Below are 14,489 nucleotides of genomic sequence, written 5' to 3'. Positions count from 1 at the left end.
TTCATTTATGCGCGTGAAGGCAGACAAGCGAATACTTTTGGCAATGTAGTGTAAATCCACATCCTATTGGTCAAGAATGTACCAGTTTGTTTGTCTTTTGGGAAGGCAAGGAAGGAAATACATGTCCTTTCAATGAATATAACATGAAATTTCTCTTAAGAAAACAACAAAAAACAAGGATATTTGCTTTGAATGCCATTTTTGCCCATACATTCCTCTATGCTAAGTACAAATATGTAGCAGCTTAAGTGTCCTAACAGAGGCAACCAGGAATGTCATTACCTCGTCATTTTTTAAGACTTCTAAAGGATAACTCCAAATAAGACAGAAACTTGATGAGCAGACAGTCTTGTTTCTAATTTTTGTATTTAAGAGCCTTTTTATGGAGATCTTTTCAAAACTAATCTAATTATATCAACTGTGACCCATTTATGGAAGCCCCAAAATAGGCACAAGTGTTACAAGCAGAAAGTGTGATGCAGAAAGAGTACTGAGAAGTAGTGCTGTGAGATATTGTATGTTTTGGTACTGATCCAATACCAAGAGAAAATACAGGGCTAGTACTGCCACTACTAATATTGATACTTTTAGCCTACAACCTGCGTCTGTCTCTAAAGGAAACCATGTATCCATCCTATCTCAGTAGTACTGATCCAGTACCAATGCCAGCGTTGCATCAACAATATCGATAATTGGATCGATGCGCCCACCTCTAACGGGAAGTATTTGTGTGAGTCAGTGAATGACTGCCGCCTCTGAGTGGAAGCACGAGCATTCAGATTGGTAACACTTTAACTGTTAGCTCGTTGCTCTGTAACAACGCCACCTATATCACGGCCAAATCAGATATCAGCCAACAAGAGTCTTACAAACACAGGCAGTAGTTTATTTACACAACCACGACCCTCGATCTACCGTTCGCCTCTGTGCCTAAGCTGCGCCTCGTGGTCCAGACGAAGCAGTAAGTGCACTCGAATACGAAATGTAGGAAACGAGGAGCGTGTTCGTTTATGTTATGACTGACCAGCACCTTAAGTCAAGAGCTGTGTGTTTTTGGCTCCTGTCACAACAGAGATTTAGGGCAGAATGGGGAAGTTCAAGAGTTTGTTTCCAGCATGCGCCTGAGTGATTTCTTGGAAAGCTACGCAGAATTTATGGGAATGTCTTTGTTAATATTTTTGATGTTTATACATTTTTTTGAGGAGAAAAACATCCTCCACACTCAGTCTTTTCATTTTTGTGCTACTTGTCGAGGATTCTTGCAGAATTCTCAATAAATGTTGAATATTTTGAATATCTTGTATACAGTCGTGAGCCACCCTTCATTTATTTGTTTTTGCTAGGACAATAGGAACGTCCTATGTCAGGTCTTTGCTTTATTCAAGATTTCTTCAAGCTCTTTAAGGACATGACTTTCAGATACTTTTCATCTGCTTTAGTTGTTTTGTTTTTTTAGGCCTGCCACTCTTTTCTCCTCCAGTTGTTCATATACATACATGTGTTCTTCCTCCAGTCTACTGTTTTACCTTTATATAGCCAATTGAAAAAGAAAGTAGACCCTCTTTTAACTCTAAGGTTTTAGGTATGAGGACTAGAATGTATCTTCTGGTCCTTAGGAGGCCTTGAATGAATTTAAATACAGCACAACAGCACATATTACACTGTGTCATTATTTAACAGTAACTAAGTCATTTCCAAACAATCTGAAGTCCATCATTCAGCAGTGAGAAAGATTATTCACAAGTGGAAAACATTCGTGACAGCAGGAGAGCTTCCCAGGAGTGGACGCCCCAAGGCTGCAAATAACTGGAGAAATCCTCTTCTCTATAAAAAGAACATATCAGCACGGCTTAGGTTTGTAAAGGTGCATCTAAACAAACTTATGGAACAATGTGCTTTGGACAGACGAGACCAACTTGCAGATATTTAGACAGCATATCGGCACAAACGCCTCATAACATCTGTCAGCACGATGGTGGAGTTGTGATGGTTTGGGCTTGGCCACAAATAACATTCGTGTATTTACATTGAACGTTAAGACGTACTCTTACAGCAATTACAAATACCGACACAAATCCAACTCCTGTGTAGAAGAAGAATACATCATTTGAAATTCTCGCTTCTGGAATATGACTAGTTTTTTTATGTAATCCATTATTATTTCTTGAATTCATCTGTCATTTAGTCTGTCAAATGTCAGAAATTTGTCACAGTTAACCAGACAAAAACACTGACTTCTTAATAATCAAATGTTTTATCATCAGGGTTCAGAAGCAGATTTTTGTGATATTTTTTTTTCACTTCATGAATTACTGAGAGAAGTTTAACATTTTGGGAACTTTTTTTTAAACCCTCTTTCTGAATGTTACGTGGGGAATTGCCAGGTGAAGGAAGCCTGGTCCTAAGGTGAATAACAGCTGTGCTATGCACCCATTCTCTGTTTTGTCTTCATGTCTCTTGTGTAGTGGTTATGGAGGAGGATAGCGCAGCAGCACAGCAGTACAGCAGGCAGGGCTGCCCCACCGGGCTCCGGGCAGACCTGTGGGCCCTCATCCTTAACGCCACGAACCAGCCACAGGTATAGTACACTGTGCACACACACATGGCCGAGTTGCACTCTGGTGGCCACCGTCAGCTGGCTGTGTTTGCTGTAGAGCAGCCGTGCACACACAGCTGCAGTGATTCCCAGAGGGCATGTTTACTACAAGGGGAAATTTTCAGCTGCATCCATATTCACGCTTAACGGTTTGGAGCTGAGGGGCCATTGGACCTCAGGTGTATTCGTTTCCCTGGAGAACGGCACCAGGATTAAACACTTTGCATCCTTGCATTTATACCGTGCACTAAAAACCAACACATGATGTATAACACCAACTGAACTGCAATTTCTACACTAGACAATCCGTGCATTCGCTGGTGTGCTGCTTATCGGCTCGCTGCGACTGTTTGTAGAAACGTTAACATAATCAGATGCTGGGGGGTGTAGCACAGTTAGCACAAACAGTGTGGCTCCCTGTGTGTGTGGCAGAGGTCTGTGTAAACGCTGCAATCCAGAGTCTCATGTTGGTGGCAAGTTGCAAAAACAATGCTTGTGATTAAGAGATTGATTCGTTAGAGAGAGCTATGTGGGCAAACCGGCTGAGGTCTGGAGAGCGTTAGCACGGCTTTGGCTACCACAAGGGCAAACACATTAAACAGTCACAGTTGGTTAGTTACAGACAGGATAAATGTGGCGGGTGCAAAATTGTCTGCATTGTGTATATTATGAATTAGAATTATCTTTCAGTAGATCTAATATGAAGACTGTAATCTCTTCAGTCAAATGACTTGGGTGTTGCTTTGATAAATGTTAAATAGTCTCAATCTAATTTCGAAAACAAGTTTGGGACGCGGTGTAATTAAACTAAATAATGCAAAGTGCAAATCATTTAAATCTTATATGTAACTGAAGAAGAGTACACATTGGCATTGTAAACAGTTGTTAACAAGATCTGCGATGGTGTGGCGGCGCATTTAGCGCAAATGGCACACATGCACAACTGTGGAGGTGTCATTGATGCTGAAATATAGACATTTACAGGCCATTTTAATAGGCACACCTGTTCAACTTGTGTAAATCTCGAATCTCTTTAATTTCTGCCAATCACACGGCAACAGCTCAATGCATTTAGGCAGCAGATGTGGTCGAGATGAACTGATGTCAGACCAAGGCTCAGAATGAGGGAGAAGGCTGTCATTTTAAATGTTGCATGGTTGTTGGTGCCTGATGATGAGCTGGTCTGATTATTTCAGAAACTGATGATTTTCTAGGAGTTTCCCCACACAATCATCGCTAGGATGTGGAAGAATTTGTCTGAAAAAGAGAAAATATCAAGTGAGTGGCAGTTCTCTGCCTTTGGATGTCAGCGGAGAATGGACAGACTGCTTTGAGCTGACAGGAAGACAAAAGCAACTCTACAGTCACCAGATCTCAGTTTAATAGAGCACCTTTGGGATGTGCTGGTGAGCTGCGTGGTGCTGTCATGTTACTTTGGACTTAAATCTCTGGGCAATGTTTCCAGCACCTTGTTCTTCCCCTGAAGGGAGGAAGTGTGCAATCAGTTTGTTTGTTTTGTCTGTTTGTTAGCAGTCTAACGTTCAAAGTTTTCAAGGTATAATTTTCAAATTTTGTGTGAGGGTAGATGCTAGGGATGCACCGATACTACTTTTTTGGAAACGAGTACGAGTACGAGTACTTGCATTTCAGTACTCGTCGATACCGATACCGAGTACTTAATAAAAACATGATTTAAATTTGCAGGTAACAGCTTTAGTCCTACAATTTAACAAAAAACAAACAAACAAACGACTAGTTTGGAATTAAGAACATTTATTTAAAATGAAAAGCATGTTGTATGCAACATATTACAGAATAAATACACTGAACAAAAATATAAACGCAACACCTTTGTTACTGCTCCCATTCCCCATGGGATGGACGTAGAGACCTAAAATTCATTCCAGATACACAATATAACCATCCCTCCCAAACAGTGGTCACAAATCAGTCCAAATGTGTGGTAGTGGGCACATCTGCTATATTGAGATAATCCATCCCACCTCACAGGTGTGCCACATCAGGATGCTGATCTGACATCATGAGTAGTGCACAGGTGTACCTCAGACTGCCCACAACAAAAGGCCACCCTGGAATGTGCAGTTTTTTGCGCTATTGGGGGTCTGGGGACCCAGAACCGGTCAGTATCTGGTGTGACCACCATTTGCCTCATGCAGTGCAACACATCGTCGCATGGAGTCTATCAGATTGTCAATTGTGGCCTGTGGAATGTTGGTCCACTCCACTTCAATGGCTGTGCGAGGTTGTTGGATATTCGTGGGAACTGGTACACGCTGTCGTATACGCCGGTCAAGCACATCCCGAACATGCTCAATGGGTGACATGTCCGGTGAGTATGCTGGCCATGCAAGAACTGGGACATTCTCAGCTGCCATCTGCCCTGAACAATGTGAACCATGATTCATCCGTGAAGCGCACACCTCTCCAACGTGCCAGACGCCATCGAATGTGAGCATTTGCCCACACAAGTCTGTTACGGCGACGAGCTGGAGTCAGGTCAAGACACCGATGAGGACGACGGGCATGCAGTTGAGCATCCCTGAGACGGTTTCTGACAGTTTGTGCAGAAATTGTTTGGTTGTGCAAACCAATTGTTCCAGCAGCTGTCTGGGTGGCTGGTCTCAGACGATCTTGGAGGTGAACCTGCTGGATGTGGAGGTCCTGGGCTGGTGTGGTTACACGAGGTCTGCGGTTGTGAGGCCGGTTGGATGTGCTGCCATATTCTCTGAAATGCCTGTGGAGACGGCTTATGGTTGAGAAATGAACATTCAATGCACGGGCGACAGATCTGGTTGACATTCCTGCTGTCAGCATGCCAATTGCACGCTCCCTCATTGCTTGTGGCATCTGTGGCATTTTGCTGTGAGACAAAACTGCACATTCCAGGGTGGCCTTTTGTTGTGGGCAGTCTGAGGTACACCTGTGCACTACTCATGATGTCAGATCAGCATCCTGATGTGGCACACCTGTGAGGTGGGATGGATTATCTCAATATAGCAGATGTGCCCACTACCACACATTTGGACTGATTTGTGACCACTGTTTGGGAGGGATGGTTATATTGTGTATCTGGAATGAATTTTAGGTCTCTACGTCGATCCCATGGGGAATGGGAGCAGTAACAAAGGTGTTGCGTTTATATTTTTGTTCAGTGTAATTATAAAAAAACAAAATTTAATTTTACATTTGTTCGTCTGTTTCTCTGTTTAGAAGTCTCACTAGCACAGTCACAGCTGGGATGACATCAGAGGCTAGTGCGTCGTAGCCGCTCACTTTTTTAGTTAGTTCCTCAAAGGGGGCGAGGATGGCAACAGTCGTCTCCATAAGAGCCCATTGGTGAGCGGTGAGATAGTCAGGGAGTTCGTGCTTGGACACATACACGCCCAGCACTTGCTTTTGCTCAATGAGGGACTGGAGCATGTAATACGTGCTGTTCCAGTGCGTCTGTACGTCCTGCTGCAGTCTCTTTATTGGCTGGTTGAGCTGTCCCTGAATGTCCTCGAGGCGGGAGTAGGCTAAAGCGGAATGTTTAAAATGCCCAACTATTTTCCGTCCCACTGCTATAGCATCAGCTATGCTCCTCTGTGCTAATAAGCGTGGGTAAACTCTTTGTACTCGTTGTTGTGTTGGGATTTTAGGTGCTTGATTAAATTACTTGTGTTAAATGCGCTACCTTTAGAGCCTCCTCTGGACAATTTCGCTGAGCACAATTTGCAGTCCGCCTTTGTTTTCGCGTCTTCGTTCACTTTGAAATAGTTCCACACAGCTGATATGTCTCGCCTCGCTTTCTCCCCGCTCTGAGCTGCAGCCGGGGCCTGGGGGCGGGCACTCGGGGCCTTTGATTAACCCCTTACATGCCGCTCAAACATAGGCAGGTCTCAGACCGTGGTATCGGTCCTTGGTATTGGGGGACTTTTAACGAGTACTTTAGAAAATGTGGTATCGAGGCCGATACCCGATACCGGTATCGGTGCATCCCTAGTAGATGCCAATAACAGCTCGACCCTAAAGGTCAGAGTAAAAACTTTGTATTACCCACAGTGTTTTTTGGATCATCTTCACAACAATATATTGGGCCTTGGCGGACATGAGTACCTAGGTGGGCTAAACATTTGACCAAGGTCAAAATTGATCTTGAGCGCTAACACTACTCAACACTATTGATTAATATATCATATGATGGGGCACAGAGAGAGCTTATTTTTTCAATATGACGCTCTACGAGGTGACGCCACAGCAGGCTGACATCACCATAAAACATCAAAGTTTATTATTTATTTACAACAAAACAAACCGGTATACACAACACACTTTGATTCAGCAGCGTAAATACAGACTCTATAAACAGCAGGACTTTGTAGTAAGAGCCAGGCTGCATCCCTACTTCTGAATAGGGATCCTCAGCTTCCTGAGTGCTGGTCATAAACATGCACTCTTTTTGTGATCCTATTGTATCACACAGTTTGCCATTTTACACCTGATTTAACACAGTGGGATATTTCTTATTTTTTTATCTTTTATTTTTAAAGTTTTGTAGAGTGGTGTCCAATTCAGATCTATTTCACTATCCACGAATCTAACCTGTAAAGTGAACTGCTGTGACCCATGTTTCCACTCCATACCAGCAGTAGATATAAACTTGAAGTATTTTAGCAGAAGTTGTCGGAGCTATCTTTTGCTGACGCTGTCCATATTACCACAGTGCTTTCTGTGTCCTCGCTCAGCTGTCAGAATCACAGAAACGTCTGTTTTTGCTCTCAGTTCACTGCCGATCATCGTGTAGATGCTCTTTCTTTGGTTCATTTATGATAACCTGTCTCAAACCGGAGGCGCGCTTGATTTTAACCATGCGGTCGGAAACACGTCACCTCTGCGTGAAGCCTCGTTCAAACCTGCTGTAGTCACAGACAGAGAAGGTGCATAAATTTGACTTAGAGGGATCTGTTAAAGAGAGTGAGGTATATTTTAAATAATAAATGGGGGGGAATATTCCTGTTACGTTTGCGATGCGATTTATGGATTCTGAATGTGAAACCGCCTGAAAGTTGACATTAAACCTGTTGGCTCTCTGCTGTTTCAGGATGTGATGCATTATGAACAGTTAAAGGCAGGAGTCATACAGCATAACCTGCTGGTGGACAACCTTATCTATAAGGTAAGTTACATTGTCACTGTGCTCATCAATAATCTGTAACGTTACGTCATTCTGAGATCATTGTAATTTCAAAACGTCCTCTCCGACAGGATGTGAAGCTCACCGCCAGTAATGACGACTACTACTTTGTGTTTGAAGATTTCCTCTATCAGGTAGGCTCTCTTCTCAGTTTACTTACCACACCAGGAGTTGTGTTTCAAAAAATGTTGTGACCTGAGCTCAAATATTAATGAAGTGCTTGCTTGGAACTTGTTACTGTTTAGCATTTCAGCATAGTTAAAACTTTGTATCTGTTGACATGTTTCTAACTTCTATCAACAGAGTTAAAGGCTTGAAACCTGCCCGTGGCCTCCCTTATCAATTTGTTACACTTATTTTGTTGTACAGTTCAGTTGTTTACACTGTTGCAGATTAAACAAAGTCACTGTTGTGTCTTCCATATTCCTGTGAGATAAGAGCTTCTACGTCACCCAGAAACCGATTGCCCCAAACATTAAAACTCGTTTTAGCTAATTGTCACTTAATAGCAATGCTCATCTTTATCTGCCTTACTTGTTCAGCCCAGATGCGGATACGACCTTGTATTAATAGCTTCACTGGCACTCACTGCTCAGTTTCCCTTTAGTGCTCAGCTGATAAACACTTGCATGTACTGGGCAACCGGTTTATTCAGCGACTGTTTGCCCATCATGCTCCCTAATGCTAAACCGACGAACACATACATACATGAACAAAGCTACAGTATTCCTGTCAATGTTGACTAATGTTAAACTCACTAGGCACTGAAATAATCCACGTATTGTTGCTCTTGAGCAGCTACGTAAGCAGAAGTTTAGAGTTTTCCAGAAATTTTATGCCATATTATAAAAAAGCCACACAATGAAACACTGTCAGTCTTGGATTAGTCTGCCCAGAGACTGGAACTGAACATTATTCAAGCAGTGTGGCATCATCTCGACAGAGAACAGAACGAAAGGCAGAAACTTCCAAAGAAGAGCTTTGAATGTCCTTCAAGATGTCTCGAGAACTATTCCTGTAGTCTACTTTGTCACAGTCGTTTAATGAGGCAGGTAACAAAGGTACAAACAAAGGGCAAACTGAAGCAAAACCAACATTAACCTAAACTTGGTGAACTAAAAATAAGCATGAAAAAACCCTCAACATGAAACTTGGCCTGGATGCAACAATACCTGAAACATGGAACCATGACGTGAACAACAGACAACCTGACCCCAAACAAAGGAGGACTTAAGTACACAGAGAGATAACAAAGGGATGGGGAACAGGTGGGAACACAGATGGGACAAATCAAACCTAATGAGACAAGGGGAAGCAAAACTAGATGCACTGCACATAGGACAGGGACCTTCACAATAAAACAGGAAACAGCATGGAACTCAGACATTGCAACACAAACTTGGTAACATACAACACATGGCATGAAACATAAATGGTGAGGGAAACTTAGATACAGGGGTAGAAAACACAAGGAATCTAATAAACAAATGAACTTAGCTAACCTAATGAACTTAAACATAAACATCAAAATAAACTAAAACTTAAAACGCTGGGTCCACAGCCCCAGAAACTTGACATACTTAAACAACAAGAAAGCTCAGAGTTCAGGCTGTGTTGAAGAATAAAGTCATACCAAACTCTGTTTTTCCTTCATATACTGTATTTCCATGTATATTTGGAGGTTCAGTAAATCAGTGCAACTATTTCCCTTTTCCATTGTAAGATATAAAGAAGTGAGTGTTGTCTCGAGACATTTGTACAGAACTTTATATGTCTGGAAAAATCCAGATCAGGTCTTTTGGATAAACATATATTCACGTGACATTGTTAAAGTCATTAAATCGACATTTAATACAAAAATGTAACTGTCTTGATTTGAGTTTGGATCTTTTTTTATGCTTCAGTCAAAGACTTTCCACCACAGCACTGTTCTAGTCATACAATGTGACTGCATTGATAAGACTGCTTTATTGTCTGTGTGTAGAAATGGTGAGGGTATGAAAGTTGATTATATAGAAGTCTCAAAAACTCACAAAACTCATATCATCTAATGTGATAGACTTGGCATTAGGGGGTTAAAGATGGCTAAAATGCATTTGAATTAGACCTGAGAAGTAGTCCCACAGTGACATCCCATCAAATAATCTCAAAGGTCAAGCAAACTCACGATTTGCTGCAGTCCTCATCCGCCTTCAGTCTTAAGTTAACTGTACGAATTTCTGGTTTCATCTTTTCTCTAGAGATTATTTTTCCGCGCTGATGTAATTCAGCTTAAGTGGCTAGAGGAAATGAAATTTGTTCGCAGAAATATACAGAAGTTGGACTGTAATGGAAAGATCTCTAACTCATACGGTCCTTTTGTGAAACAAGCAGCCACTTAAGGCTCGGTAACTGCCTGCTTCAGTACATCCTGAAACCCTGACCCCAGATGTTCTGCTTTAATAGATTTCTTACCCAAGAGGAATCAGGGCCACTCAAGGCCATCACCAGCACAGAGCAGATAAGAGTATTAACTGCTGTCTGTTTTATCCCCGGTTGTCAGGCGGGGGATACTGTTACATATTAGGAACATATCCTATATACATCCCTCATGAAATTTAAGCATCGCAAACCTTAAATCCACTATCTGATACCATCATTTTTAATCAGTTCATGAAAATGTGTCTGACTCCGTGTGTTTGTCCTCCCAGGTGTTGTTGTGTTTCTCCCGTGACACGGCCGTCCTGGAGCACTTCAAATACAACAGTGCCACACCTCCCAAGTCATACATCCAAGGTGAGATTATTAGCTAAGGACAAATATACACAGTTACGCATCTCTTCATGGCACGAGGCCAGAGGAATGCCCCTTCACACGTATAACATGGGTTCTCATACACTGATGACTTTGCATGTTAGCTGTGTTTATTTCTTTGAACCTGACCTAAGACGAGTGTGGGATGCAGAGGGGTGAGCATGTCTGTATGGTCAGGAGTCTGTATTTTCCAGGTCATTTGAATAAATGCCATTATTGGAAAAACAAATCAAAACACTGTTAAATGTATTTTCACTAAAATCCTGGTGATTTTATTTTCAAGAAAGTCAAAATCTCTTTGGTAGCTGCTACAATTTTTTATTTCCATGATAAGCCTTGCATGTGGTTAAAATGACTAAAAGATTAGAAGCTAATGTCATTGCTTGTCTGTCTCACAGGGAAAGTGGGAGATGAGGAGTGTGCTGTTGTTTATCCTCCCAACGGTGAGCTTTAATATTATTTCACATGTTCTGGTAGTGTTATTTCTCTGTTCAGCAATATTTTATGTAACGGGCCAAATATCTATTGAGGGAGTGATTAACTAGAAGAATAAAAAAGTAATAACTGAAGACGGGAATTCAACATATACCTGTAGTAAAGATAACAGCAAGAATTACAAGTGAAAATATGATATAATGTTACAAAATGTACATGTAATAATATGCTAAACAACCCAGCCTTGCCTAAATGTATTTTATTACACTTCTTCCTTTAAGTCACTACCTCACTGCAGACTCAGCTCATCTACATGTTAAATTAGAGAAAAGTAAGATGGCTTTGCTAATGAGATTAACTTTCCTATAGCTACCACTCTGCAACTGGTTGCAGAATACACAGTTTCACCTAGCAACCAGTGGTTGTCATGGTCATGACCGGTCTCTAGGCCTGCATTCAGCCAATGAAATTGTTTTCACTGCCAGCAGCCACTCACAAATAGCTATTGAATACACACATTTTTCCCTAGTGTCCAGTAGTTGCCACATGGTTGCCAACTGGTCTCTTGGCCTCCCTGTGATTGAGACCTAAGCCGATTATGTTAAGCACTGCAACATGGATCTGCTATTTCCAGCGTATTCCTCCATGATATTTTGTACAAACTGAGTACAGTGGTCCCTCGTTTATCGTGGGAGTTATGTTCCAAAAATAACCCGCGATAGGTGAAATCTGCGAAGTAGCCAACTTTATTTTTTACAGTTATTATAGATGTTTTAAGGCTGTAAAACCCCTCACTACACACTTTATACACTTTTCCTCAAACAGGCATGAACATGTTCACACTTTTCTCACTTGTTTAAACACTCAAAGTTCAAACCTTCTGTCTTACAAAGAATGAAATTAAACACACCTGCGGCTGCCTTTGATGGTGCAAAATGTTTCATCGACATGTGTTGTGTTTGTTGGGGAGAAAACTTACAAACATACAGTGCAGCACTTCAGAGTCACACTGCTAGAGATCGAAGATTTATTTAAATTTGACAAGCTGAACGCATTCTGTACTGGACAGGAGACACAGCATGAGATTGAGTCACAATGGTCTACAGCCAATCAGGACACAGAACACAATGCGCTGTACTACAAAAAAAAGCATCAAAACAAATCTGCGAAACAGCGAGACCGCGAATGGTGAACCGCGTTATAGAGAGAGACCACTGTAGTGTGTTTAGGAGTTTACCAGTGATGTGTTCATCAGTTTTTGTGTTTTTTTACTGTTTGTGTTATTAGGAACTGAAGTGAAATACAAAGTACTTTTGGATGTTTAAACTTCCTTATATACTTTGTCAGTGTTCTACATTCTGGCAACGGTGTGTACTCTTATTTAGTATGGCAGCTAGGCTCACATTGCCCTGATCTCTAACCTATAAATCCATGAAAATAAAGACGATTGGCGCCATTTGTTTATCAAACCATCTCTATATAGTTTAATATTATCATCACCTAATGCTTTTCTTCACATTAGATTGAAAATCTTATATCATCACAGGCGGTATGGGGGCAGAAGCACAGCATTTACACAATTATTCACACATTCAGACAAAAAAAGTTTACCTGGAGTCTAAAGTCAATATGGCTTGTCACGCTGAAAACCTAACTGATGTTTATGTGTAAGAAATTTACTGACTTGCATATCTTTTTTGAACAGGTGTGATTCCTTTTCATGGCTTTTCAATGTATGGTGAGTATGTTTGTGATTATGAGCGGCACTCTTGCTGCTTTTTCCAGAAGTGAGACAGTATAAGCAGGATGTGACAGGGAGTGTGTATTTGAATTTCTCCCACAGTTGCGCCTTTGTGTTTCTTGTACAATGAGCCTTCCAAACTGTACAACGTATTCAGGGAAATGTACATCCGATACTTCTTCAGACTGCACTCCATTTCCTCCCACCCCTCGGTAAGATTTTGTGTTTGCTAAAAGTCAACATCCAAACGTTCTCTTCTTCTGTCTTCATGTGTGTACTTGATGTGGTTTCTCGTGTGCTCCTGCAGGGTATACTGTCTTTGTGCCTGCAGTTCGAGCGGCTGCTTCAGACCCACCTGCCGCAGCTCTTCTACCACCTGCGACAGATTGGGGTGCAGCCGTGAGTAGCACACTCCACACTGTGGTCCAGTGTATCTCACCAGGAACATGCGGCTAGCAATGCTATTGAATAATTAGCTTAGAATAACTTCCTGTCCAATCAATCCCCGCTGTATCCAGTCCAAAACCAGTTTAAAAGTGTGCTTGGGATCATTGTCCCATTGGTTAGTTTTAACGATCCTAGTGGTTGCCTGTCCTCTTCTTTCATTATGCCATCCACTTTTTGCAATATACCAGTACCGCTAGCAGCAGAACAGCCCCAAAGCATTGTGTTACCACCACCATGCTTGACAGTTGCTGCAGTCTTCTCACCTTTACTCTTTCAAACATACTTCTTGTCAAACATACATCTTGTTGTGGCTAATTGTTTGTGTAGCTCAGGGGGTAGAGCAGATCATCTGCTAGTTGGAATGTCGGTGGTTTGATCCCTGGCTGCTAGTGTCTGCATGCCAAATATCCTTGGGCAATATCCACAAATCATCCATCGGAGTGTGAATGTTAGATGCACTTATGTAGAAAAAGCGTTGAAAAAGTGCTTGTGTGAATGGGTGAATAAGGCAAGTTTTTTAAAGTGCTTTGAGAAAGAGTAGAAAAGCGCTATATAAGAAGCAGTCCGTTTACTAAATAGCTCAATCTTTGTCTTGTCTGAGCATAACATTTTCCTCCAGAAGGCAACTGACTTGTCCAGCTGCAAATTTCAATCAAGTTTGAAGCTTCTTTTTTATGGCGTTATTTTTGTGCCACTATTCTGAGCACACGTAAAAAACAATTGAGCGCACGTAAAAACATAATTTGCAGGGGCAAGTGTTGCATTTTGAGGAGAAATTTATTTTGAGCAAAGAAAAGCTACATTTGAGTGAACAAAATTCATTGCTGCTTGCAAAAAATGTATTTCAGTGTTTGCTATTATCCACACACACACACACACACACACACACACACACACACACACACACACACACACACACACACACACACAACAGCAGCCCCTCTCGCTCAGTTTTTGCATTTGCGCTTGCTCGCAATGTGTTGCTCGCGCTTTCAGCATTTCTGCCCGTGTGCGTTCAACTCTTTCTGTACACCGTTATATTTGTGCCACAAAACCAGCCAATCACAGACTTGGATGCAAAAAAATCCGATTGCCTGTTTTGGTCTCCAATCAGCTCGAAATTACAAAATGCAATATCCCAGAATGCATTTCGTCCAAAAAAACTCAAACGAGGCAGTGGCGGAGGAACACAGAGTGGCAGAGTTTGAAATATTACTCTGGGTCACAAAATAAACTTTAAAGATATTTTCATGCGAGAATGGTGCTGTGTAAACTTCAAATGT

At 41.6% G+C, this 14,489-nt stretch overlaps 1 protein-coding gene and 1 long non-coding RNA gene across 3 annotated transcripts in view; one reads left to right on the top strand and one right to left on the bottom strand.

Annotated features, from left to right (window-relative positions):
• tbc1d19 (TBC1 domain family, member 19) overlaps window positions 1–14,489 on the top strand; it is a 29,587-nt gene that overhangs the window by 10,661 nt on the left and 4,437 nt on the right. For both annotated transcript variants that reach the window (XM_026162160.2, XM_026162159.2), the window contains 8 exons: window positions 2,466–2,578; window positions 7,698–7,772; window positions 7,862–7,924; window positions 10,481–10,565; window positions 10,982–11,026; window positions 12,724–12,756; window positions 12,862–12,971; window positions 13,067–13,158. In XM_026162160.2, coding sequence (XP_026017945.1) covers window positions 2,466–2,578; window positions 7,698–7,772; window positions 7,862–7,924; window positions 10,481–10,565; window positions 10,982–11,026; window positions 12,724–12,756; window positions 12,862–12,971; window positions 13,067–13,158 — 616 coding nt within the window. The remainder of the gene's footprint in view (window positions 1–2,465; window positions 2,579–7,697; window positions 7,773–7,861; window positions 7,925–10,480; window positions 10,566–10,981; window positions 11,027–12,723; window positions 12,757–12,861; window positions 12,972–13,066; window positions 13,159–14,489) is intronic.
• Window positions 3,715–6,423, bottom strand: LOC113018784 (uncharacterized). The gene is made up of 3 exons (XR_003271857.2): window positions 6,291–6,423; window positions 3,988–4,076; window positions 3,715–3,853 (listed from the first exon to the last, which is right to left on the bottom strand). It is a non-coding gene; the product is annotated as an uncharacterized LOC113018784 (long non-coding RNA).

This window comes from Astatotilapia calliptera, chromosome 3 (assembly GCF_964374335.1).
Source record: "Astatotilapia calliptera chromosome 3, fAstCal68.1, whole genome shotgun sequence".
NCBI lineage: Eukaryota > Metazoa > Chordata > Actinopteri > Cichliformes > Cichlidae > Astatotilapia > Astatotilapia calliptera.
The sequence above is the reverse complement of the archived record's forward strand: the minus strand, read 5'-3'. Positions and strand labels throughout refer to the sequence as shown.